At 38.3% G+C, this 27,355-nt stretch overlaps 1 protein-coding gene across 1 annotated transcript; it reads right to left on the minus strand.

Annotated features, from left to right (window-relative positions):
* Positions 1 to 216: 216 nt before the first annotated feature.
* CUL4B (cullin 4B) lies at positions 217 to 25,521 on the minus strand. The gene is made up of 20 exons (XM_021548498.3): positions 24,341 to 25,521; positions 21,606 to 21,721; positions 17,035 to 17,138; positions 16,068 to 16,137; positions 15,505 to 15,578; positions 14,350 to 14,512; positions 14,161 to 14,250; positions 13,812 to 13,894; positions 12,689 to 12,756; positions 11,464 to 11,582; positions 10,438 to 10,630; positions 9,277 to 9,381; positions 8,868 to 8,978; positions 8,067 to 8,152; positions 7,415 to 7,522; positions 7,053 to 7,166; positions 5,985 to 6,090; positions 5,738 to 5,910; positions 5,048 to 5,200; positions 217 to 3,924 (listed from the first exon to the last, which is right to left on the minus strand). The coding sequence occupies exons 1-20, from the start codon at positions 24,873 to 24,875 to the stop codon at positions 3,829 to 3,831; spliced, it is 2,667 nt and encodes an 888-aa protein (XP_021404173.1). The 5' UTR covers positions 24,876 to 25,521; the 3' UTR covers positions 217 to 3,828.
* Positions 25,522 to 27,355: the final 1,834 nt, after the last annotated feature.

Raw genomic sequence — 27,355 nt, forward strand, 5'->3', positions numbered from 1 at the left:
ATAAAGTGGGAGACAAGGAATATTCACACAGCAGAAGAGGTGCCTCCCTCAGGAGCAGCAAGGCACCACCACTGGTATTTTTGTGTATTCCTGCCACTTGTACACATTGTAATCCCAGTTCAGGACCTATGAGAATGCTTATTTCCTTCCCCTCCAAGAACCATAGAAGACTTAGCAAAAAACCCAAAATAATAACAATTCAGGAATGGAAGCCACTTAGAAAACTCAAGGGATTTTAATGACTGAATGAATAAGGAACTTATTATATTTAAGTAGCAAACAAGTATTTTGCTATCAAAGCACAAGCTAAAGAATTTAAAGAAGCCATAAACATTAGTAAGCCCAACATACAGAACTTGGAGTAAGAAGGCATTTTACACACAAGAGTTTATCAACACAAAACTGTTTAATATTTATTAAATGACACAAAATACCTAGATAACAGACTCACTCTCTGAAAGGACATGTATTTACATTATTTACCAACTTAAGAAAGACTCTCTGTACCCATATCAGACTTATGAAACATAAAAAAGGTTTTGCTGCTTTTTGCATCGAAGGATGCAATGGTGATACATGCCCTGTCTGCAAGTCTGCATAAACTATAAGTTTTTGATGCTGTGAAAAAGCACATTTTCATATTCTGGTAGCTGAGGGAAGAGGCTTCTGAAAAGTAACAGGGTTAGTTTTTCCCCCCACTCCAGACACACTCTCAAGACTGTTATACAAAAAGTATATTACATTTTTGAATGCTGCTGTACTCTTACAATTTTAGTGTAACGTTTCAAAGAAAATGTTCTTCCTACTATATGAGAGCACTAAAAAAAAGAGTGGTATTTGAACACTTTTTAGATGCATTTTTTTTTTGTTGTTTTAAAAGAAAGTGTTAGGGCAAATGATATGTCTAGGAAAAAATGAAAGGCTGACAAAAAAAAAAAAAAAAAAGCTGAGACCAAAATATGAAGAACAGCTAAAACAACTTAACAATTTGCTAGGTTTTTTTTTTTTTTTATTAACTATTTACTTTGGCACCTTTTTGTAAACTATAGAACAAAACAACGTTTACAACACATTTGCAATTACAGCATTTAAACAAAATGGTCACTTTTGAAACCAGCCAAGACAAAAAAATAGTCCATTTATGGGTATAAAGATTAAAAAACCTAAAATATATATTTCTAAGAATAAACTGCAATTTCTTATGAACAAGGTGCTATAAACTGCATGCAAGAGTCAAGATTAAAAATGTGTGGCCAAAAAGACAAGCTGTGTTCTAGCCAGATGAGTTGTGGTCCAAGCCCATTTCAGTTTTTTCTTACAGAGATATATATGGCTCAAGAAGCAGGCACACGATCCCAGCAAGAATTTGCGGAGTTGTACTACGACAAATCTTGGCTGCAGCTTTGTCATTAACCAGGAATGAGCGAGACCTTAGCAGGAGAGATGAACGAGTTCTTGGGGAAAACCCATGAAGCTACAAGAGGAGCCTTCTCCCCTCCCCTCGCTCACCCCCTCCTGGTCTAGCCAGGGTTCTCAAAGTCCGTTCTTTGGGTTGCTTTAACTGGATTGCGCTTAGGGTCTGCCTCAGATTGTGAATTCTGATGAGATTTGAGGACATTTTCTGTATAATATTTTCTGCATAATATTTTCTGCATTAGACAGGATAAAAATGAAATAAACCTCTGCAGTTTGACTGAATGTGACACTCGTGTAATGAGGGAGGGTTTTACCACAATGGGTGTTCACACATGTAGTGGTGTAAGATTTATATGCTACAACAGACTGAATGGAACCAGCTCAGTGCATCAGCTCCTGCTCCCAAAGAGTTAAGTCTTATATTTCTTCTCCATGTCTCTTTAAAAGGAATCTTTTATTGGCTGAAGATACAAAACACATACAAGAAAAGGAACATCGAATGCGAAACACATATGTATTTTTTAATGGGGGAAGGAATTCTTTCCTCCCCAGTGGATCTCTATTTGAGCTAATACTTGAAGATTTGCAGGAGGAGTCTTCAAGGTTCTTCCCACATAACTCTACTGTCAGGATTTGTCTCTCAGAGGCAGGGGTGGCCCTGGATGTCTACCAGTGGTTGTGCTGCAATAGTGTCAAGGGGCAAGGTAGATTTTCTGCAGATCACAAAGAGCTTTATGATGGTTAGTTGAGGGTGACTGCAAATAATTTAGCAGGAAAAAACCACCCACATTTGTTTCATCTGTCAGCTGAGGACTGCATACAAAAGAGCCTGAGAGAAAACATGGCTGGAGAATATATGGAATTAAACAGTAGATAAAAAAAAGCACTAAGGATGGGATGTGTCAGATAGAAAACACACACACACTCTCACACATGCACACCCCTGAATGTGGGATCACAGTGATAGAAGTTATAGTCATAGAGAGCTAAGTTATACTGCCATTGAACGAAAGTAACATCTTGCTTTCAAGAGATATCTGGTATTCTCCAGGACTATCAGTGCCTGAAAGAGGATGAGGTTTTTCATTGTGCTCTGCAACACAGCTGATCATAGGTATAAAGCCTGGCTGGGTAAGGAAGAACTGGTACGTGGAGGAGTTCCTTTTCTGCTGACACCTTTTTTTTCCCATATATTCCTGGCACATGCTGCTATAAGCAATAAAACATGTGTTTTGTTGAAACAAAGCTCTACATTCAAGTGACTTACTCTCCCATGTCTTATAAAGATGCAAAGAATGCTCTCTGGTCATCTAAGAAAATATATTTTAGATGCCTTGTAGCAATACTTAACTTACTATATGAGAGGTAGGCTTCTGGGTTCTAGGAGGCCTGCTAGGCTCTAGGGCTGAGTTCTTAAAGCTTTAAGTTAAAGCAATCCAAAGCAGGGCAGTCTTAGAAGAACTGCCCTGTCTAAACCTTGAGGTTAGTTCAAGTTTAGAATGTTGCAAAGCAAAACAAGTATTAAAATCCACTTGCAATTTTTGTTCTTACAGCTTTACCACAGTAACAGTGTGGCTTTTCATCTGTTAATAGATTCTCTTTATTCTAAAGTATTGCTGCCAAGAGGTGAAGGCCTCCTACCCATGACTAGTAAAAACTGTCACTTCTTCCATTATGGCTGTTTTATGCTTAAAATTCCCAAAGGTGAACACCAAGTTTCATATGCAAGCCATACAAATCTAATCTGAACTTGTTTTTTTGTAGCAGTTATTTAAGAATGGTGTTTGTATATACAGTATATATGCCCACACTGCAAACTTTATACATCCTTTTATAATGGCACCATTTTGTCTTAATTGCAACCAAGAATATTTTCCATTAGATCAGCAATAAGCATAGCTTAGCTTATTCCCCTTTTTCCCCCTCAAGAGAAAAAAATCCAAGTGTGGGCATCAACCAAACCAATGGTATGTATAACTGAAATGCACTCTGTACAGTAAATTAAAAGTTTGCATGCAGTTTAAGCATTTTAAAGGCTATTTTCTTATATTAATGAACCTTCTGTTTCCATTTAAAGATGTGAATGATATCTGTCATATATCAAGGGACTCCTCTTCAGACCCAGAGACAAATGGAATCAGAAAGACCAGGTACTTTCTTTCAGCTTTCTGCACATCTTACTAAATAACATGCAAAGAGTTCAACAGCATTCTTCTTAAAATGTAAATATTACTCTTTAAATGGGCATGTTAACCACTGAAAGAAGTCCACTCTACTATACTTTTCCATTACACTGCTTTCATTCAATCATCGGTAGTATAAAAAGTCAATTAACGGGATCAAGAGGCTAGTTTATCCACTGGCAACTGTGTGGGACACCAAGTGTGCAGTAAAACAAAGGCCAACATATGTTTATGCAATATAGTTGTACTGATTTGGGTTTTCTTTATCTCTTTCCATGTAGTCCCTGTCAATCAAGGATTCTATTCTCTTCTTAAGGTCAGCAGGCTGTAAAATAAAGCACATGTCAGCATTATTACTTTGCAGTCAATGCTTGGTTCTTTCTTTCCACTTCAGCCAAGTATCTATATTGTTTGAGATGGCTGAGGAAACAGAAATCCCACTTAAAAAAAGTCCTTTAAAGTATTAGAGCTTCTAAAGTCTGCAATGTATAACTGATAGAAGCAGAAGTTACAAAGTTAGCTCATCACCTACAGCTAAACAAATTTTTACAGAAAGGAGTATTTGCTGCCATTTGAACTGAACTCTAAAGAAGTGCAGCTTGTGCATCATGTACCAAAGTGTTTCTATATCTGACTTTTAGCCAGTAAAAGTACAAGTTTCATTTCCTCTTGAAGCAAATGAGTTGTGCAATAGTTTGTGTGCCCTGTGATTTTGTTGAGTGAGAACTTTATCAAAATGCCTCATGATAACACGTGAGGAAAATTATTTAAAAGATCTGCTATGATGTTACAAAACTCAACTGCAGTTTATGCAATACTTACAGACATGCAGGCACTCAATGTGGTAGTACAATGGAATTAATTACAGGACCTTTTGTTTTACAATTCCACTGGCAGAAAGCATCATATATTTGAATTTCAACAATGCTTCTCTGTCTGTTTGAAAATCCATTTCCATTTGTACACAATAAGCCATTCATTTTATATTGCAACTGTGGGCTTCTTCAGCTTTGAAACATTCACCAATATTTTATTTTTATTCCTATATATGTGTGTATATGTATTAACCAGTATAATCCATCCAGAAAAATCGCTGTACTTTAAAAGTATCAACCAAGTTAAGATTGTAATGCAGAATTGGTTTTGACATCTGAAGCAATTTCTCCTTTGCCCAAGAATGCCTTGCCTGAGTACTGCAAACAGTGGAACACAAGCATACAAGGAGAGCTAGCTGCTCCCTTACTGCTAACAAACTCCAGGGCTGAAATCCTTTGGAAATATGTTTTAGTAACAACAACTGGCACTTTCAAAATTCCTGAAAGCAAATATTTGCCCTCTCTAATACTAAAAAGATGCATAATTTAGACAGAAGCACTGTTCAACTGAGGACAGACAGGGAAGATAAAAAGAACTAATAAAGTTTTAGAAGTAAAAAATCAGCACAGCACCTTGACTGGGAATTTCAGCTGGTTGTAGACCTCTGACACGAGCAGGTTGTGACTCAGCGTCTTGCGCATCTTCATGATGCGCACAATGGCGGCATCGATCTGGTACTGCCGGTCCTGGAACACCCTCTCTGTAGTGCTTGCCTGCTCCTCCACCTGAAGGACCCATTTACAAGAGTTTGAATGAAAATAACAGCACTGTCAAAACAATTCTGTCTCCAAGACAATTCTCAGTGTAAGACAGTGAAATGCCTGCTGTCAAATATCTGACATGAAGCCTTTGCAAATACGAAGTCTGATTGTCTACTGAAAAACACACTGGTACAAAGATTTAAAACCTTTGCTCAGATTTTACATTGTGTGGCTGTCAGACAAAGAAATCCACGGTGAATTTTCCATGTTCACAAACAGTCAGTAAAGCGCCATGGAATGATAAAGGACAAAAAGAGCATTTCAGAATTGCAACTTCTCTTAACCTTACTTAGAGACATCCAGCATCATTGATGTCTTAGTACAGAGGCACACATTTAAATCACCACTGTTAGGTATGTGCTGTCATCCAAATTACACATGTAACTCTGACAGAGATATCAGTATGTACATGACAACCAGGAGGAAAAAATCTTATAAAAGGGCAGGCAACAAAGTTCTTAACCCAAGGATCTAAACCCCAGAGGATTAAAAAAAATATACCGTTTCTTTCATCTGAATTTGGTTGATTTTTATCCTGAAGAGCTTATGTCTGAAATCATCATTACATGTGAATTTATCACCATCTTCCACATCTTTGCCTTTGGGGCTTTTAGTCAGTACTCTGGCTTTGCCACAAGCCAGAGATTGAAGTGTCCTTCTCAGCTCTCCATCCTCTAAAGCAGAAACAAGTTGTTTAGGTTTTTTTAGTAAGAACACTTGGAAGTACTCGGTTGTTTTTGATACCAACCTATCCCAGTGGCTTGTTTTATCTCCTCTAAACTGAACTCCTCTCCTTCATTAAACATGAGCAGCACCAGTGTCTGGAACAAGGAGACCTGAAGTTCTTTTTTGCCCTGTTACAAGGGAAATAAACAGACATCACCAGGCTGGTTTTTTTGGGGGGTGGAGGGAAAGGAATGAGGGGAACATGATTAACAAGTCACTCTTGCATGTCAGTTATTTTCCTACCAGGGTGTTATTTTTTTATTCACTTGAGAATATGGAAGAACAGAAGTTATGGTCACTTGTGTTTACTATGAAATGCACCACAAGCTTGAGGCCACAAGGCTGGACTATTCTATCCAGGGACATAATTCACCCAAGATATGCATCAGATGACTCCAGACAAGTCTTAAAGCACTGAGTGCTTAAAATCACAATTTGAAAGATCTTTAAGTCAAAATCTAACACAAACATTAGTTTAAGGAACACAGTATAAGGAACCATAAAATCTTTGAAACAATCAAGTTTGATAATACTTGTTTTACCATTAACTTTTTCTGAAAATTGAAGTGGTAAGCATTTCTATTTCATGAGAAAATCTTGTGTCCATGACGATATGCTGTAGAGGAATAACTGGAAACACTTTCAAAACAATTGTGTTCTTGTCCAATCCAGAATTTTTATTTATTTCAGTAGTGAAAAGCTTCCTGTCAAGGTACTTAATGCTATCAGATGAAGTAAGGCCATAGAAGAAACCAGCCCCCTTTTTTTCATCCCCACTATAAAAATGAGGGCCATTTTTAATCTGGAGCTAAAACCAGTGGATATTTTCCCCAACAGGCTTTTCTTTCCCCACCAATACAGAAATTGGGTTCATGTTCTTAGACATTAACACATTTGTTTCAGAAACTATCAATTCTGGTAATTCAGAAACTACCAATATCTGGAAAAGATAGCAGGAGGTTAAAAGTAATTGCAAAAATAGTATTTAGTTTTCCATTACAGCACAAAAAACCTTCCCCATATACCCCTAAGGTAAAATCCAGACTTGGAATCAACAACACAACAGGAGTAATAGGAACAATAGACTCACCTCTTTGAATTCTGCTTTTAGTACACAGTGTCCTAGTGTTGACTGCCACTGAAGTTTCCTACCACTGTGTTTTCCTAAATAAAAGGTCTTGAAAATCTCCTGCAGTTTTACCATCTAAAGAAAGAAAAATCCCAAAACACTGAAACACAATTTCTACTTTAAAAGCATCCTTCCCTCCTCCACAATCAATTAAACTTGAAATCAAGGCTTAGAATGATAAAGAGAATTGCAAGAAAACAAATTTCATGTTAAAAGATGAATTTTGCATTTCTCCCTCTATGCATATTGAAAACCAAGTGTCAGTGGATCCCAAGCTGCATTTCTGACAGGTCAATACTTGCATAACCCATGATGTTCATTACCTCTGGGGGCAGGTGGACCTCCATAGGCACGTAGGTTGGCCAGTAACCCATAGTCAGAATATTCACTGTTAGTTCAATGTTGCCAGGGACATTCTGATTTTGCATATACTGTAAAGAGAAATAAAATAAGTTGAAATAGAGCTATGTTACTTATACTTATTTCAGGTAGAACTGAAAAGTTAGAACAGGCATTGCAAGAGCAGAAAAGACAAGTGACCACATGAAATGTTTGTTGTATACACTGCAAGTTGCATACAAGAAAGTTAAGGTAAGAACAAGCACTTTTCTGAAGTTCAAAAGGCACTTCCATACAGGAAGAAAACAGCAAATGTAGTGTTTTAGCAGGCTGAGGTGAAGATCTAATTAAGTGTGAATGGAGGAAAGAATGTTAAAAATTGTTTGTAACCAAAACATCACAAAATCACCAGAACTAAATGTGCAAAAACTTCCAAGCCAGGCATCAGAATACAGAGGTGTTAAAAATGTCTTAGAGCTGGTGTTAAAATGTTTTGTAAGTTTACAATTCTCTTACTGCTGTGGGCTTTTTGTTTGAAGAAGCGTGTCTCAGCTTTTTGGTCAGGAAAAACCTTTAATAAATTCAGTAAAATTTTCAAAAGACACAGACAGGACAAACAGAGCTTTTCCTCAGTACCTGTTTGAATTGTATCATTATGTCTTTTGAAAGCTCCATATCTTTAAACATTCCTTCAAGTTTGCTGGTGAAAGCAGCTCCACATTCTATAAAAGAGAAAACATAAATATTAGAAATAATCTGTTTATTTTCAACACATCAGAGTAGTTATTATAAGTGCCAGAATGTACTCCTAAGCAAGATGACCTTTTCCACCAGATTTTCTTACATAAAGACCTGGATTCCAATTAAGGAACAGAATAAGGTTACAACCAAGAAAAAGGAAGATGTTTTGAAGTGGTAGCTATTTTGCAACCCAGTTGTTTTTCCATGTGGACCTGTTCATTCCTTTGACTATGGTGGCCACTGGTCATTCAGATGATAATTCTAATCCCTATCAGATGCCTTTCAAACTGTCTCCTGATGGCAGAACAAGATCAAGCTCTAAAAATCCTACCCTTACCACCCAAAGACTCCATCCAGTAAAACAATAAAGACCAGACTAGAGAACAACTAGCTGGCAGAGAATAACAATTGGAACTCATCACCGATTTACTCAGCAGGAACCTCAACTCTATCCCACAGCCAAGATACACTGTGCACTTTTAAGTTCCTGAGTTTTGGTTTTTCCTTTTATAATTACAAAACTAAAACTAAAAGCAAAATAATCTCCTCAAAACCCACCAGTCATTCAGGACCTGCACAGAGGCTTTGGCCCTCATGGAAAGGGGAAATACCAACAACAGCACTTCTGTGAAGGCTTGTTAAAATAACTACTTTTAAAAGCAAGCTGATGGATAAAAATAATAGATGTATATTTACCATGTTTGAGTTTGGAAAGCATAGATTTTTCAGCATCTACTGATGCACTCTTCCCAACTAATAGTCTCTTTGCTAGATCTTTTTTATAAAAGGCCTCAAAGACATCTTTTCCTGTAAGAGATGAGATTTGAAAGTGATCACAAAGCACTGCAGGTTTTAAACAAACATTACCTACAACAGACCCAATTCAAAGCTCAGAAAAACAAAAAGGGCCTTCATATGAAGATTTCCACAGCTTTTGTTATTTGCAATTTGACAGGCAAAGTAGTTAAGCAGCACTAAACCAACAAAACACATCCACAGAGAACAAACACCTGAAAATGTAACCAGACTGCAAAAACAATTTCAAAGTACCTTTATGTTACTGGTTAAACAACTGTATCCCCACAAAAAAAACCCCAATACTTACCATATATGAATCTAAATATAATCATAATTTTATCCAGCATTTTTTCAAGTTCTTCATCAGTAGCTTCTTTGTTGCCTGCACGAAGCTTTGAATCTACATATTTAGCTAAAAGTGTTGAAGAATAGAGTTTAGCACATGCTTAATACCACGGTGAAACAAAAACTTCTAAATCTAGTGTTATAAAATCTTGAAAATGGAAAGGATCCTGAAATCACTTTCTATCAGCCTCATAACAGCTACCTTGATACACTTCCATAGAGGCTATAAAGTATATAAAAACATTATAGCCTAGTATCTTTTTTCAGATAAGCAATGACTGCATCTTAACTAAAAACATTTTGCCTATGAAAAAAAATCTTGGTTTATATCGTGATCTCAAAGTAAAGTCACTGCTGTTGCAAATTGACATGGCTGTAATAGAAGCAAAAAGATCAGATGAAAATATGCAAATCAGTTATTTAAATGTGCTGACTATACTGCTGAATTTCTCTAGTATATCATTATTATAACATTATTTTGTTTTAATTTCCAGTTTCAATCAAACTAGATTGTTTAATTTCAAATGGGCTGGTAAGCACATTACAGTTAGGGAATTAATACAAAAAAAGGAGGACAGAAAGTATCACTCCACAAGCCTAACAGCACATCCAATTGCAAAGCAGGTATTACTGTGTGGGGAAATGATTCCAAAGTGCAGAGTACCAGGCATGTAATGCACAAATCTGTAAGCAACATTCTTTGCAAACCAGAGACTCTATCCCCACACCATGAGAGGTTCAGTGCATCCTCAGCTCTCTTCTCTTCACATATTAAACCCCTAACAGCTCTGTGCACATGTGCTGGTGGCACAGTTATCTAAGCTTCTGAAAAATTCTCATTATTAGCAGTATTCTCATGTCTGGACATCAGCTAATTGCTGGAATGCCCAAATTCTGATGTTCTGCATTTTTTTTATAGCCTAGCTAGTTAAGTGACGACCAGTTTGCTTTTCATGTTTATGTCACCCTCCCAAACAGCTCCCTTGCATCAGGTGGCACAGCAGATCCCCAGTCTGATGTACACTGTGCATGTATTAACACACAATTCCAGCACATCCCATCTGTAAGTGCATCAGCAACTCAGCACCCAAATTCTCACATGAAAGAAATTGAAGAAAAATACCTATGAGTTCAGCTGGCTTATTTGGTCTTTTGTTAATGAATGTTTCAAAGGCTTCTTTCATGGCATTTACAAACTTCTCATTCTTGAGAAAGCAAACATCAATAATATGGTCAACCTTGTCTTTAAAATCAAGAAGTTCTTGGACCATGGTTTTGTCTTTTTCAGGATTAATTACTATGGTGCTACCAAATGCCTGCAAAATAAAACATACCTTTCAATTAGCCTGAATAATTAATTTAAATGAAAAGACTTCTAAAATATTAAGTTACCTTTTTAATGTGCTGTTTCTGGTACTCATAATAGTTCCACTAACAACAAAAGTATTACTTGATTTTGTATTACTGTATTATGAAGTACTTACTATATAATCATCCCTAGGCCTTGCATATTGATTCAAAACCAACTGATGAAAAAGTGAATGGATTCAAAACTTCTGTCTGAAGAAATGAAGTTTTGCATGACAAATTAAGACACCCTTTATAATTATCTATATCCTCAGGTTTTACACAGGTAATGCTCCCACTAAATTAAGTTTTATTTAATAGTACTCTTATGCCTTTCCAAAGCCTTCCTTCACAACAACCATATTTTCTGTGACATTTTCACTGAGAGATAAAATCAATCATCCTAACTGATATTCAAGTGCTTTTTGAACCTCAACTGATTGGTAACTTGAACTACCACTCATTCTCACAGGAAATTTTATTAGGAAGAAAACAAACATTCTGCCATTACACAAATAACTACTGCAGAAATATAGTTGTCCCACAAACTAACTAGAAGCAAGATTATAAAACCCAAATTTATTTGGAGTTCAATAATTCAACTGAATGTTCACTGTGTTCTTCAATAGAGATAGAACAGTTACTGTACCTTTCCTGAGATGTTTCAAAAGCTGTCTATTAAATACACATTTATAAGCAAATTTTAGAAAAATGCAATAGTTTACAGAGATGACTCAAGCATCTGTGTATAAACCCCACTGATACAACAGTGCTATCTGTTTCAGAGTTCTAGGAGCAGTACCTTTATGTATTCAATCCAGTGCTGCAAGAGAACCTGCACTCCACCTCTCACACGACTGAATAACTGATACAGAAGAGAAAGGTCTTGAATTCGGTTTTCATCAAGAAGGTGATTTAGACCTGCAAATGTGAGAATTTCAATAGAAATTTATACCAGCGTAACCCAAAGAAAGCACAGCTTATTACTACAGTGAGGCCTCTTCAAAACTAGTATTTTTTATCAAACCATTAGTGGTGTGTTTTTTTGGTTTTTATTTTATTTTAAAGTACCTAATTTAACAGTGAAACACAAAATATCTGTCTGAACCCTTAAAAATCTTATTATTGCACGTGATTTTATTGCACTTATGATACACGTACTTTACATAACAATCTTATCACAACATCTTTGCTTACTTCTGCTTTACTATCCCCTAAAGATTTGAAATATTTACACTGATCTGTAGGAAAAGTTCCTTGGCAAGACAGCCCTGAGTCTCAACTCCAGCTGTAGAATAAATCTTACAGATACTTGAAGGCAACCAGCTTCAAGAAATATCTTCACCATTGTGAAGAAAAACACCACTTTTTAACTTTCTTGAGAAGGTCTGATGCTCTACAGCAAGGCTCTAATAAAGTAGATGGGTAAACATTGATACTCCACTCAATGAAGAGTTTGTTACAAATGTGCAGGAAGATGCTCACATACCTGTTTCATTCAGAATCTGGCTACTAAGGGCCTGATAAATTATTATTCAACTCTTGCTGCATCTGTTTCTATTTCCAGATTATCTCTGAGATCAACAGAGGGTCACTTGACTCCACAGAGATTACTGTAGAACTGAGACAATGTATTCCATAGTTCAAATTATACTACATGTTTAAAACAAGCTGCTTTTTGTCAGTAGCAAGTTACTCAGAATCTCCCTTTTCTGTTACAGCCATAATTCAAAGTGTACTCCTTTCTTTACCTCCAAGTCTTCAAAATGCCACTTAACACATTGAGCTTGAGTCTCCTGTTCTAATTTTCCTTGTGCTTTGCTATGTTATCAGAAGACACCACAGTGTCCCCTTATCTCCAACCAGGAGAACGGCCAGTGCTATTTTGGGAACTGAGGAGCAAAGGGAGTTAAGGAATGATGCAGCTTGTCCTCCCCCAGCACCCGAATCCATTGCTTTCTTTCAGCACAGGAACTGAAAGCCCCGAAGCAGTAATTAGAAACATTTCTATAAAGAAGAAAGATTACCTTTCTGAAGAATGGCTGTTAAATGTTCACCTAGAAGTTGCTTTTCTACAGTAGCAATTAGTGGCTTCCTACAGAAGAAATGTTTAGAATTACTTTTCCTTTTTCCATTACTGACAGTTTTAAATCGTTCTTTTGAGATTATGTTAATTACATTATCATTGAGAGTGCTCTAATTATCTGTGGCCAAAGACCTAAAATGATTATACACATATTTATCCTTTTTCTCTCCAGTAAACAATATTTTTTTTCTGTTTGCTGACTGATGATTTTAATTCACACAATAAGCCTCTTGTACATGACCTGTGGGCAGCTGGACAATGATTCCATCAGTGAAGAAGTTGGAGAAAATTCATCAAATAATATGCCTAATCCTGTGTTGTGGAAAGACATTCACGTCTTGGGAGACAAACCAAGGAGAAATAAAACCAGACCTCAAGTCAAGAGGTATTAAAACAAAACAGAATTGGCCACTAATACTAGCATGGAAGAAGGAAGCCACTAAACAAGCTAAATGCTTTTAACAGCTGAAAGAGAAAGGAAATCAAAATGTATGACAGTAGCAATAAAACACCTCTTTCTCAGAAAGGTCTTGATATCAGTGACCTGCATTTTCTCTCAGACACAACAGCTGTAGCTTTATGTTAGAAGGCCTCCACCTGACTGTGTTGGAGGAAATCCTGCCTCTAAGTAGAAAAGATTGAAGAATGATATTATTCAATAATTTCCCAGACTCCATATGCAAATATTTTTTGCAAATATTCAGATCCTTTAGCTTTAGAATAATCTATGCTGAGTCTTATCATTTTCAGTAGGACAACAGTCAATTAATTACATTTCAGCAGGAAAGAGACATCTGGGCTGGGAGAAGCAGCCTATTCTTCTTCAAGTAAATACTTCAAGCAAATACTTAACAACATTTATGCCAAAATAACAGAGACTTAAAAGAAAAGGCTATTAGCTGTGTGAGCCAAGACAGTGCTTCATTGTAAATATGGAACCGTGGGAAGTGAAAAGCATTTGATGGTCAGTCAATAACAGGAATAAATTGCAGCTACTTAAATGGCCCTCAACAGGAGAGGAGCCAAACAGCTCATACCACCAGGCAAAGAGAGATTGCACTTACTGTGTGCTCTGATCTAAATACGTGATTATTCTGTCTGCTTCTTCTTCCAAGCGCTTGTTGACATGGTGAAGATATTCTGGAACCTGAAAATACCAGAGTAGTTTTGTATGTTAAAGAAAACAAACAAGGGGAAAAGAGAGTACTGGTCTGACAGAAGTAGCAGCTCCAGCTTTAAGCAAAAATCATTGGCACAGCAATTGAAGGCACCTGCACGTGCATTTCCTTTTTCAGAATACTATAAAACAAAGGTCACATTTCTGCCTTGTACACTAAGGCAGCAGAACATTTCTACTCCCTGACACGTGCTTTGACATTAGGCACAACAAATATCGTTAAACATCCAAAATACCTCTCGTTCCTGCATAAGCCTCTGTCCCTCTGCTGCATACAGGCGATTAGTCTCTTCCAAGAATCTATGTTCAAAAGAGTCCTGGTAGATCTGGGGAAAAACACGACAGCAACCCAGGGTAAAGCTTACTGAGCACTAAGTAAGAATTTCAGCCATTTACTGGTTTAAAGATGAAACAGGTTTACTCACCTGCAAGTCAGAAAGCATGCTCAGAAGGCTTCGCAGCAAACTCCTGTCGATAGCTTCACCATTTCTTTCCCTCTCGATCAGCAGAAGAATGCCATCAATAGTTTTGTTCTGGACCTTCTGATCACTGATTATATGAGTTCTGAACAATTCTAGTCCCATATCCCTACACAGAAAGCAAAGACTGCTCAATAAATTGTTGAAGAATAAACTCTAGATATTTCTTATTAAAGCATGATCTAGATCTAATAAAGAGGCAGCACTCTTCCAATTCCTCATTCCTCTGCCTCCAAATCACTCAAGATGAAGAAATATATGAACACTAGAATAAACCATGACACTGCAGCAACATGAAGCTACAAATTTTAAACATCAATGCAGATCTTTTTCCTAAATAACCATGTAACTTTTGCAACACCCTTATTTTTCAGTTGGTTGACAGGATGTTGGAACACCAGCCTTCATGAGAAAAGAAAAATATCATCCTGGGTTCCAATTCTATGGTTATGGTGTTGGACAATATTCCTTTTTTGTCCATCACTTATTCATCTCTAATTCTTAGGCATAGCTTAGAAGAACTCAGTGATGTGACAGACAAGGATGACTGTCCCAGTTAAAGCCTTCCATGAATTTGTAACTATGGGTATGGTCAGTCTTAGGAAAAGTCAGGCCCTGCATCAATCTCTTGCAAAGCAATTCAGGTACCAAAGAACATAAGGCATATAGTAATTATTAATAATATGAGGAGCAGAAGTTGAAGTCCAAAAAAGCCTATCTTGCTTTTATTTTAGTAACTCTTTCTGACTTTAAATACTGTGCCTGCCAAGGCAGTTACTGGGCACCCCAAACCCTTGCAATTCAGTTGTTGACCAGACCCCTGCTTCTAAATGTGCAAAGTGGAGGCTGATATCTACTTCACTGAAATCTGGGATCATAGCTATTCCAGAACAATCCTATAATTTATGGCAAATAAATTAAAAGTCTTCCTTTGCAAGAAGCACTTGTGCATTCACCATGTAAATTACAGGTCACTATGAGGTTTATTTAAAAAAAAAAAAAAAATCCATCTGAAAATCAGCAATTGAAATCAGTTGAAATACACCCCAAAATAATTTTATTTATGCCCCCCCCAAATAATTTAATTCTTTGTGCACTTACCAAATAGATGGCAGCATTGAATTCTGCAGTACATAAGTTCGATCCAAGAACAGAAAGATACTTCTAATCATAATCTGTCACAAGAAGGAATAAAACAGCCAAAATCATTTTACTCTTGAAACTGAAGAGCAACACCAATTATGCTCAACAACAAGAAATCCCACCAATTAGTTTCAGGCAGTTCTTTCTTGGACACTGGTGATTTATTTAACATCTTCTGCCAATCCCTGCAAGGTGATATATGTGACACTCTGCATATTTCTGTATAACAGAAGAGATCCTTTTAAAATAGGTATAAAGGAGAAAGGTTTGCATAAAACTGGCAGCGAGGAGGTAGGGGGGTGTGTGTGTCCAAGATCAGACCCATTTGCCAAGAAATACACTACAGGCAAATATTTTCAAGGCTTGATTTCTAACAATGTAGATACAGATTTGTGAGCTGTATATAACAAAGAAACCTTACATAAATTTAAGACATTTCAGAAGTCTGGGAAAAAAAAGCCCCAAAGTTAAGCAAAACAGGCTGACAAAGCAACTGGTTTTCCTTAAAATTATAAACTTACCATTTGTCTGCAGTGATCTTGCCAACATTTGTCTATTTTCTTCAGAAAAAGGACACTATCCAATGAATCCGTGAAGAAATCATTAAGAAAATCATGATTAATAGATGGTGTAAGCAATGAAATGAACCAACTTTATTATTTTTTAAAGACACTTAGAGAGCACAACAAACTTACCTACTCTCAGAACCTTGCAACACATTTATTTTTTATTTTTTAATGAGGGTCTTTGTGTTAATAATGAGAAATCAAAATTATCTGAACAAATTTTTAAAAATTATCTAAATAGTTTTGAGTATTTTGTTTAATCCCCATCCCTGGGGAATGGAACAAACATACATATTCCCATACCTCAAAAACCAATACATGCAAGAGCTCACCACTATGCTGTAATTTCATCTTATGTTAAGAGTTAACCTTAAGAAATAAATTCTGTCCTTCAAATATATCTTTTATTCAGCTCACTGCATAGTTCTGGTACTAATTAATATCCACTTCACAGGATGTCAACCTGATGCAATCCTAAACTTCTGAAAATAAAACATCCCGATCCTCAGAACCTGACATGCTGCACCATGACCATTACTTTTCCAAAAAAACCCAACAACTACTTGTTGGATGACTTTTGACTTTCTCTAAGCCTAGCAAGTTTAACATTAAAAACACTGACATAATACAGGCAATTAAGGCTTTTTAAGCCTTGCTGCAAATCTAACACAAATTTCTGTAAGATGGCAAACTGTTTCAGAAATACCAGTGAAACTTTCTCAGAAATTTTTCAATAGTTACAGGCATAAAGGAATCAGCAGTGTCCTCCTAGGTCCCACAAAAAAATAAAAGCAAAACGAATTACACAAAACCTAGGATTCAAATTACCATGGCCTAATGTCATGAACTCATCAAAGAAATCCATCACTATATACTTGCATGTGAAACAATTTTGGCTTGTCAACACCTAAGAAAAGGATATTCTCTGAACTGGTGAATTTGTGCTTTAATGTGGTCTTCACAGATCTGCCTCAATTGTTTGTACAAATTTGCAGAGATCTTGTAGGAGCAGAGATTTTCAACAGCCTGAAGTAAAGAGAGAGAGAAACAAACAAATCTTGCTATATTCTTACATGTGATTTTACAAGAAGGGAGGACATCCCTTCCTAGACGAGAATTCTGCTTCTCACAGCTTTTACCACACTTAACTGCTGCATGCAAAACACCAGAGCACTGCAATGGTAACAGGAGATAAGGACAGGCCATGCCCTGAACAGCTCCCAGACTATCAATTTAGCTGGAGTGTCAATCTCTCACATGGAACTGCAGGACTGGCATCTCTAAAAACAAGGATGGTACTTTAATATCTTTCAGTAGCTTGCTGGGCTTCATACTTCAAAGCAGTCACTTAAGGTACTAATTTTATTAGCTGCTGTGCTCTGCAAGTTGCATTGATATTAATGGAAAAGCACTGGAAAAGTGCTTTTGGAAAAGATTAATTTCCTTTTGCAGTCCTTTCCTTGATTAAGCTTCCCTCATCCCCGAAAGTACATATATATACATATGTTATCTATCTTATCTATCCATCCACCAACTCCTTGCCTGAATAAGTTTAATTATAATCCTGAATATTAGTAGCATGACTACATTTACAGTGACAATCCCAGACTTCTAGATCTCATCAAGTATTAGAAGAATTACCACTGTGCTCGCAGTAGGAAGTGAAAAGAAGTTTAATGAGGCCATGTCTTGGGGACTGATCAAACAAACAATTATTCTTCAGTTCATTAGTGTATCTCAAGACTTCTAAAATTCATACCCATTGCCCAGACATCAAAAGCAAATAAACAGCTTTAACTCTTTGCAGGCCGATGAAAGACACAGTAAGTAATTATTCTGTAAAACACCTGTAGAAGCTAGAGGAGAAACACATTTGATTTTCAATTAATACTTTGTGCTATTATTTACTTATTGCAAAAGACTTCAGTTGCTGGTACAACCTTGGGGAAAAAAAAAGGACTGGAAGGTAAAGCACCTGCAGACAACTATGGAGGGACTGCATAGCTCAAAGCGCACACAGCAGATTTATGCCATTACACTGAAATTCCCCCAGAACATTTCCCAACAGTCCAAATGGAAGCAGACTTGCTGCAAATCTAACACAATTTTCTGTTTTCAGCAGTCACCACTAAAAGCACAGCAACAATCAAAATAGCTAAATGAGTTCTTTGGTCCATGCCAGGATAGCAACAGGAATCATTCTGAGTGCAAGTGCACTACATCTAATACTGGCTCTAGCACACACAGGAGTTAAAAAAAAAACCCAACCAAACCTCCATGAAAACCAAAACCCCACAACAAAAGCATCCCACACAATAACTACAAAACTCCCCAAACCTGCATGAGCTTAGTGTCAGAAGTAAACAGGTATAGCAAGAGAGTGAATGAGCCAATTAACCAAAACAGGTCTGAACGCAGACTGTAAGGAAAGCTAAAATGATCACCCAAGTATACCTATCTTAATATTTGGAAATAGCAACAGCCTCAACACTTAAGAAACACCAAACATAGAATAAAGTGATAGGAAAATGTTTTCTGTAGTTCACAGCTCAGAGGAGGTTATGGGCACTACTCAACTCTATTCTGCTATTGGATAACCAGGTTCAGGCAGCAAATAATAAACCAGGATATAACCTGATACTTGATTCAGTAGAACAAGGGGGTGGAAAACACTGAGCTTGAAGAGCCTGATTAGAACAAGTGCAATCTTCCTAGGTTTCTTAATTTCTTCCACTTTGGAGAAGTCAAAAAGAGCTGGGAAGGTGAATGTTTTGGATGGAACTTGCCTGTCACCTGCAGAACCACTGCTACTCTGGCTTCAACACACCAACTCAGGACAGCAGCACCTCTGTCCTGAACTTGTAGTCACCTCATCCCAACACTGTTACCACTGCTGTCGATCAAACAAGTACTGCTGCTCTAAATCCTTAAAAAAAATTACCTTCTACACTGTAGATGGACAAATGCTTACAATTAACTCTTAGTGAAATAAGCATGTATTAACATACACCTACTTTTATGGAGTGTTCATATGAAGCTCAGCTTTTACATTTGTTGATCAGAAATTACGAAGTGTTAAACACATCTGCTATAATTTGGTGTTTGAACAAAGTACAAAACTTTTGCATCTTTGTTGATGACATGCACATAAATACTTTAATTGTTAAGAGATTAACCCCCTACTGCAATATTATGCTTTGCTTAATTACTAGTGCTAGGCAATACTGACTCTATGTAAATGTACCAACACCAATATATGTAAAAATTTTAGGGCCTCTAGTTCACAAAATTATCTTGTTCTGAATTTGTGGAAAAAATGTTTCTTTTCAGGGAATCTGTGCCCTAACGGTGGTGAGAAAATCTGAAGAGTCCTATTTCCTTTGTGTAACACATGATGCAGTTAGATGTGTTTTTCTGGGTTGGTTTTTTTTTTTTTTTTCTTCCTTTTAACTGCAGCATCCACATCTGGGTTTGTGTGGTAAGGAAAAAGAACTGATGAGAGAAAATCAGAACTTTCCTGAAGCACTTAACTCTGATTTAAAAAATAATGGCTGTGTATCAGGTACCACAGACCTAGATCTCTACTTTCAGGTATTAATATAAGGAAAATTATTCTATGAAAGAAGCATTCAATTCTGTACCACTTCAGCAACTCAAGGATGGAAATAATTTTGTTTGCTGAGGGCGAACAAAGCAAGTACCAAGCTCAAGTCCTACAAAGAAATAAAGCTTCAAAATATTTGCCCAGTGGGATTTTTCTAGCACAGATAAGAGTTAAAGCAAACACAAGAAGTTTAACTCCATTAAAAAAAAGAATTATCTTCTTTTGAGGCGTGCAGAAGAACTTTTGCACACTCTTTTCTAATTCCCCTCTATGTTGGATAATGGTGTCTGCCAAGGCATATTTGGGATCAGATCCTTTTACCAAGCAGCTGTTCAGAAATGACATTAGTTTAGTTAGCATCTAAAAACACTAGTGATTCCTATTACTATTTTTAAATCAAGACATTTATTTTTAGATTTATATTAAAATAAAAATCATACTTGATTGCACTCCAGTTCACTGAGAAGTACCAAAGTAATAACAATGTCCAATCACTGAGATTTAAAACAAAAAAAGCTTCTTTTTTTTGCTTTCTTATCATAAGCAACATTAAATTAAGCTTGTGGTAAGACTAAGCAAGAAATTTAAGCAACACTGTTAAACAGAAGCAAGTATTTCAATAGTACTCTGTGTTTTTGAACAATTTTGGATAGACTTCAAGCACTTAATTAACAGTTATTTGCACCGTTATTCAATCTACAGTAAGTAATTTACAATACCACCCAGTGCAATTGGTTGTAATTTGCTATCATGTCCACTAAGTTTTGCAAAAATAACAACACTATCTATTATTCTGACAAACTGTTAAAAAAGCAGTATTTTTAGTTAATTAATTGAACATTATAGAAAACTACAGTGATCTTAAGAATGCTGTGGACTGCAGAACAGCAATTAATTCTTCCTTAAATCTGTCCCCAAGCCTTGTATAAGCAGGATTTTTTCCTCATGTACAAATGCAGCTTTTGTTGAAAAGAGAAGGGCAGGATAAGAAGAGACACTAAAAAGTAATGTTGAGAAGGCTATACACACACAGAGGAACAAATTAAACAACTAACGAGGCAATAAAGGCTTTAGAAGTAGAGTAAAAAGTTCAAGTGCTTCCTAATACCCAGCTAAAGCAGCACCATTGCTATGCTGCTAAAACTACAAGTGACCTTAGTAGGGAAAAGGTAAGCAGGGGGAAATCTCCCCAGCACACTCAGCTGAAAAAGCAGAAGTGGAGCTTCTAAAAATACATTAGGAAATGCTGTTCAATCTGATCACTTCCTAAAGTATTTAAGAAAACACAATCAGAACTGTTGCTAGCAATAAAGTTGGATTCTCAATTGTTAGAATAAAAAGAATGCTGCAATGCCTGAAAATAACAATCAAACCAAAATAATACAATTCATGAAGGAAAAATGGTGTTCTATTTACCTACTAGAAGTCAATAGAAAGTTTCAGTTTTTAAGTGATTTGTGATACTTGGTTGTGAACAGATACTTTCTTCCGAAAATAAATTATCTTTAAATATAAATTGCCTTATTCTTAAACACCAATATTTGCAGATTTCACGTTTCTCCTTTAGCAGATAAACACCACAACCCCCTAGACAGAAAAGGGACTATAGCTCCTTGCCTTAGTTAATTCTCATCAACTGCTGCAAGGGAAACCATACTTTGGGTTTTATAGAGGCAAGTAAAAAAAGTATGAGTTTGGTGCTAGGTCTTGTGAAATTTTAACTCATGATTGTAAAATGAAGAAACTATTTGGTGGCAAGTTTTTTCAATGACAAAAGCAGCTATCAAGCAAAATGCCATATTCTTACCACCATATCAAGTGTTTTAAGCTAAGAAATCTGAGACAAAACAGAAAAGCCCTAACCCATTATTTTTACTTAATGCACTTACCTGATAGAGCTCTTCTAAATTGTACTTAATTGAAGTACTGTTCTGGATAGCTTCTACAGCTTCTTTCAGTTTTTGCCAGGTTTCATCTGTGTAATTTTCAGGCAATTTGGGTTTATCTTTAAAATAAATGATACAAAGTTTGAGAATGTATTTAGATAAAGCAGAACCTTTTACAGAAATGAAAAGGATGTAGCTTTGAGGGGAAAGAGGTATGGGCTGATGGTCCAGCTTTTAATTTATACTTACATGGAAAGAAAGCATTTGTGTAAAAGCAGTATCTAATTCACATTTGAAAGAGTAACATATAGAAGAAATTCAGCATTGGTCTTCATGTACACACCACAACACTGGTACCCCAAACAGTACCTGTGGTTTACAAAAAATCACAATCCTGTGCCTGAGCAGCTCAAGAAGGGCTAAAACCAGCAAGAATGATCTATACCTTCCTTATACTCTCATTACCAGGACAGCAGGGCCAAAAGAAAGGAACATAAAAGGCAAAAATGATGTATTAAAAGATACACACAACTGTGTACCTCAGTTTTTAATTTACTGATAATTAATTCTACTCCGTATTAACAGTTGGAAAGAACTCCTCAAGAAACACTCATGGAAACACTGTAATTATTGTACAGGCTTTATGGTCCCAAGGAAAACCTTCCAATTTTAAAGGAATCCATTTATGTCTCTCTTGGGTTTGGCCAGAGGATATTTTTTAGAGTTAAGCGTCTTTTAATGTTCAAACAGCTCCAGATCTGACACTCTCCATTATTTTTCTCTGGCTCTTTTCTAGAGATGCTCCTGCTCTGCAGCTACTTTAGCAAGACTAAAGCATTTACAACATGCTAAGATATTCCCCAAGTCACATCCTCAGAATATAGGAACTATTTAAAAATTTTATGTTCTTGTAACTACCCAAAGTGACCATTTTTGTTCTAATAAGGACATTCCTAAATGGAGAAGACAGAAGAAGAAAGTCTGAGAAGGAAGATGACATATGCACATCCATGCTACCAACAGGTGAAACTGGCCCAGAGTTTATACTCTATTAAAATTGACTTTTACACACCTACAAGTAAAAAACAAATTTTAAAACTTTACGAATTCCATAGAAATAATTAAAAGAGAGAAGTAATTATTTTGTTCTTCCAAGCATTTTTGTACAATACTGGCAATATCCCAAACATTAGCTGCCTGATCTGGATCTAGAGACAACTAACCATGGACTTGCCTATTTTCACTAACAACTCCTGACTATGCTCTGAGCAATCAACACCAAGGTTATGGATTTTACGAAGTTATTTAAGTTGTAAAGGATGTCATTGTTATCACACTAAGAGAAGGCAAATATCTTAATAATGTTATTCAGTTTAGCATCTGAGATAAATAAAAAGCAAAGCTGTCAGAATACCAAAACATCCTTTTTAAGCAAGTGGTTCAAATACCCATTCAGAAGCAATGATCACAGTACCATGCAATCCGTGACATTTAACAGGTATTTTAAAAGTGAGAAGTTAACTTCCCTTAAAGATTACAGTGCACAAGGAACTGAAGAGCAGCCTATAATGCATCATAGCTTGGTATTTTAAAATAATCAGTCAAATTAAATTATGATGCTTTGATGGGTGGAGAACATTTTTGAGAATTGGAACCTTAAAGCAAAGAGTTACAGTGTGATCATGAATTCCTGCAAAACCATTACTAATCCTTACCTAATGCAACATGTCTACAGAAGATTTGTGTCAATTGTGTATTTCAAAATTAATTTTAATTTCGGTAATATCTTTTACCCCTCCACAAACCAAAATGCAAACAAGCCAGGAAAGCAAGGTAGTGGACTATTTTGGAAGCCAGCAAGAAGCAGGAAATAAAAAAAGCTCACGATCGCCTCATCTTCATAGGGAAAAAATGGCAGCATTTTAGCTAAGCTTTCTGCCTACCTATTTGTATTTTTGTTTACTAGAAAATAAAGCAGCATCACATCAGAAAAGTTTAATTTCTCTACTTCACCTTGGTCTCTACTAACACTACTAAAAAATCTCAAATGTGTGTTTGGAAAGAATTTATAAAATAAAGTAAACTTCTAAAGTAAGAGTAAGCTAAGACAGAGGAAAGATACTACAATTAAAAATGACAGCTTTCCATTAAAAGGAAAAAACTGCAAAAATCTGAACTATCTACTTTAAAAGCAAGTGGGGAAACCTGAAAGGAAATCCACCATAATAACCCGATAATCACCTTAGTTTCAACATTTAAAGCTAAGCACATGAAGATTATCCTATAAACAGACAACAAGGATAGAGATAAGACATGCAGATTCAAGGCCAATTAAAAAAACCCCCACATTCTATGCAAAGGCTTATCATAAACTGGGCTAAAATATACACTAAGCTCTGAATCAGAATTACTAGAACAACGGTATCAAATGTTAAAACAAAGGCAATTTAACACTTAGGCAGTAAAACCTTACACCTAACATACAAATGAAGGCCTTCTCAAGAGAAAGAATGGAGTCTGAAAAATAATTCCAAGCAGCAAAGTGTAGCTCAGGATGTGTACATGACCAGGCAAGCACACATCAGAAATCATGATTCCCCTTTACATAAATATGGAAATGTTCAGCACAGAAAAGCAATTCCTGCAAAACCTGGGGCTATTTGGGCTTTCAGGCTGAAAACAAATCGCGAAGTCGAGTGTCAGCTCCCCACAGGTTGTGACAAATTATGGCCTGTTACCTTTAAAGTTCTTGATCACTAATTTCTTGGCAGAGCCAGGTTTACTGTTGGCGAAACTGGAAACAGTAGAGGAGGCAGCTTTGGTCAGGCCATTTGCATGGTGCCCCACAGCCACTGACGAAATTAAAAGGCTTTTATTTTTAAGCTGTTGCTGGTGCTGCTGCTGAGAAGAGGCAGCAGGAGAGGAGGAGGAGGAAGAAGACTCTTCAGCCATCTTCACATCGAGTCCAATAAAATCCACGGAGTCCTCAAAGCGCAGCTTCTTCTGGAGGTGATGGTTGGAGGAAGCAACCCCTGAGGAGGAGCACGAGGAAGTGGTGATGACAGAGGAAGATGATGAGGAGGTGTTTTTGGAAGGAGAAGAGGTGCAGGAGGAAATGGAATCAAATTCTTCTTTTTCGGAATTACTGTTGCTGCTGTTATTTAGCTTTCTCTTCTTGCAGGAGGAGCTGCTGCTAGTGTTACCATCAGTGGCAGGTCTGACCTCCTGGGCTGCAGCTGGGGGGTTGGGGGAAGAGAAACCTGTGGGAAACATGAACACACAGAAGTGAACAGGCTGAGGGGCATCAAATCCTTGTGGTGTGACAAAGAAGAGGGGGAGAGTTTTAGAGTCAGTCTCTGTTTACTGTCTCGGGGGGGGGGTGGGGGGTCTTTCAACTCCTCCTTCTCATCAGTGAAGTCCTTCCGTATTTCTTCTCCTTCGCGTTTTTCTTTATCGGAGGAATCACTTTATCTCCTCTTCCCTTTTCTTTATTACTTTGGTTCTTCCCGTAGTTTGGCGCTGCCTTTCTGCTTTTACTCCTTTCCCAGCGCAGCGTTTCCGTTCCTGCCGCCCACCAGTTCCTTTCGGTTCTCCTCTCCAGCTGCAGAATTCCCCACGGCTGCCCGCTTCCCCGGCTTCTCCTTGCGCTCCCCTCCTGCTCCGGCCGCCTCGTCTCCGCCGAGCAGCAGCGGGGAGGGCTGAGCGCGGCTCCCTCCGGCCTCGGCTCCAGCCCCTGGCCCCACCCGCTCCCGCTCCGCCCGCGGCCGCTCCGCTCGGCCCCGCTCGGCCCCGCTCCCCCCTCTCCGCTGTGCCCGCGCTCGCTGAGGGGGGACGGCCCGGCCGGGTTGTTATTGTCACTGCACGGCAGAGGGAGCGCAAAAATGGCGGCGCATCCGCCCGCCGTGCATGACGGGGCGCGGCGCACGGAAGCGCGGCCGGGAAGCGCTGGGACCGCCCCGGGACCCGCCCCGGGACCCGCCCCGGGATCCGCCCCGAGACCCGCCCCGGGACCCGCCCCGGGACCCGCCCCGGGACCCGCCCCGGGACCCGCCCCGGGACCCGCCCCGGGACCCGCCCCGGGACCCGCCCCGGGACCCGCCTCCGGCCCCGCCGGCGCCCTCGGCCCCGCCGGAACTGATCGTGGCTCGGTGCCCCCCGCGCCGGCCTGGGGCCGCCCCTGGGGCGGGAGTGCGGGACCGGGGAGTGCCGCTCCGGGGCGTTCCGCTCCGGGGCCCGTTCCGGGGGCCCGCCCGGCCTCAGGCGGCCTCACCCGGCCCGGCCCCGCCGCAGGCTCGGCCGCCGTCTGCTCGTTCCGCCGGAGCCTGCGGCCTAGGCCCGGGCCTGTTAGCTAAGCCTGTTAGCTTGGTCTGGAAATGCTTTTTGTTACACTTATTTATAAATAATTTAGCGTCAGCTGTTTGATACGATTTTAATACATACTACTTGCACTGGGCTACAGTCTATGGTTTGCTTTTCTTTTGTTTATTTTGTAACTTTTAGAAACAAGAACAGAAGTCCTGGGCCTTTGGAGTCTCCTTTTTGATGTTGGTGGTTCTGTTGCCAAAGGGACTGTAAACTCCTGAGGAATGTTGTTAGGGTTCAACCACTGCTGAGAAATGGCTGTGGAAAAAGCAACAAGCCAAGTGATGAGGTTTTGTTCCAGGAGATTCTCCACGGCCTTCACCAGAGCATACCTTGTACACCAGGCAGCTCCTCAGGGGAAAATCTAGTGGCACTTTTATGTTGGATAGGAAAACACAGACTTAATTCTCTTGACAGAAACTGGTACATGGAATGTAATGTCACTAAAGCTCTTCTGGAGTATGTTTTATGTCTGAGTCACTGTCAGACAACTCCTGAGGCCTGGAATGTCATGCTAGTGATGTGTAGAAAAGCACTTTTTCCAGTTGAAAAAACGCCAGCAAAACAAAGCTTCAGTCTGGCTTTGACTGGCTTTAGAAGAGATTGTATGGTTCCCAAGGCTACTAAATTGCATTCCAAGTCGGATATAATAGAAAAAAACAGGTTTGCCAAGTAAATAAGTTATGTGAGTATGCTGTAAAATTTTCCTCTGTTCCCCAGTAACTGTCATGTTCACTTAAGCCAAAATAGATAAGAGGTCTAGAGATGTAAGAGATGCCAAATTTCTACACATTCTTGGTTCATTGAAAGGATTTGATTTATAAAAAAGACATGAGTAAGAGTCCCTTTTCCTGAAGTTGCTGTCTATGCAATCATTCAGGGGTGGGACAGTCAATGACTTTGTCCCATCAGTTAGAATATTCAGCTTTTGGATGTGAGAGAGCAGGTGGAGGCAAGGTAAAGTTCTGGGGATCCAGGAAGAAGTATGATGGATTTTCCCCCTTTTCTACCAAAACTTATGGGGAGTGAAATCCTAAGTCCTTTCTATTTAGCACATGATCCTGAGGGGTGGTTTCTGTCAGAACAGTTGCTGGATGTTCCCCCTGCTTTGTCAGTCTTGTCCAGGTACCATGCTTTTAAAATTTTGGTACTTTTAAGTGACTCTGCAACCAGATGAAAGTCTCCAGCTTTTTTGTGTTGAGGCTGAACAGTAACACTGAGAGCTGTGTTAATGAAGTCCAGCCTAGGTCCTTGGAGCCTTCTTCAGAAGTCCTCTGTACAGGCATGTTTAGATTGACTGAGCAGTTACCTACCCCAGCAAAAAGCATTTGGAAGAGAAGGTGGAGAAGTTGAGACCAGACTAAAGGTTAGCTCAGCCTGAAGGGAACCAA

Source organism: Lonchura striata, chromosome 14 (genome assembly GCF_046129695.1).
Source record: "Lonchura striata isolate bLonStr1 chromosome 14, bLonStr1.mat, whole genome shotgun sequence".
NCBI classification, from domain to species: Eukaryota; Metazoa; Chordata; class Aves; order Passeriformes; family Estrildidae; genus Lonchura; species Lonchura striata.

What these genes read in the sequence shown, in the direction of transcription:
- CUL4B (XM_021548498.3), bottom strand. Translation starts at nt 24,875, where the DNA reads ATGTTTCCCACAGGTTTCTCTTCCCCCAACCCCCCAGCTGCAGCCCAG. An exon ending in AGTGATCAAGAACTTTAAAG is followed by an intron (nt 21,722 to 24,340) that starts GTAACAGGCCAT and finishes TTTATTTTAAAG; the next exon opens with ATAAACCCAAATTGCCTGAA. An exon ending in AAGATCACTGCAGACAAATG is followed by an intron (nt 15,579 to 16,067) that starts GTAAGTTTATAA and finishes TTCTTGTGACAG; the next exon opens with ATTATGATTAGAAGTATCTT.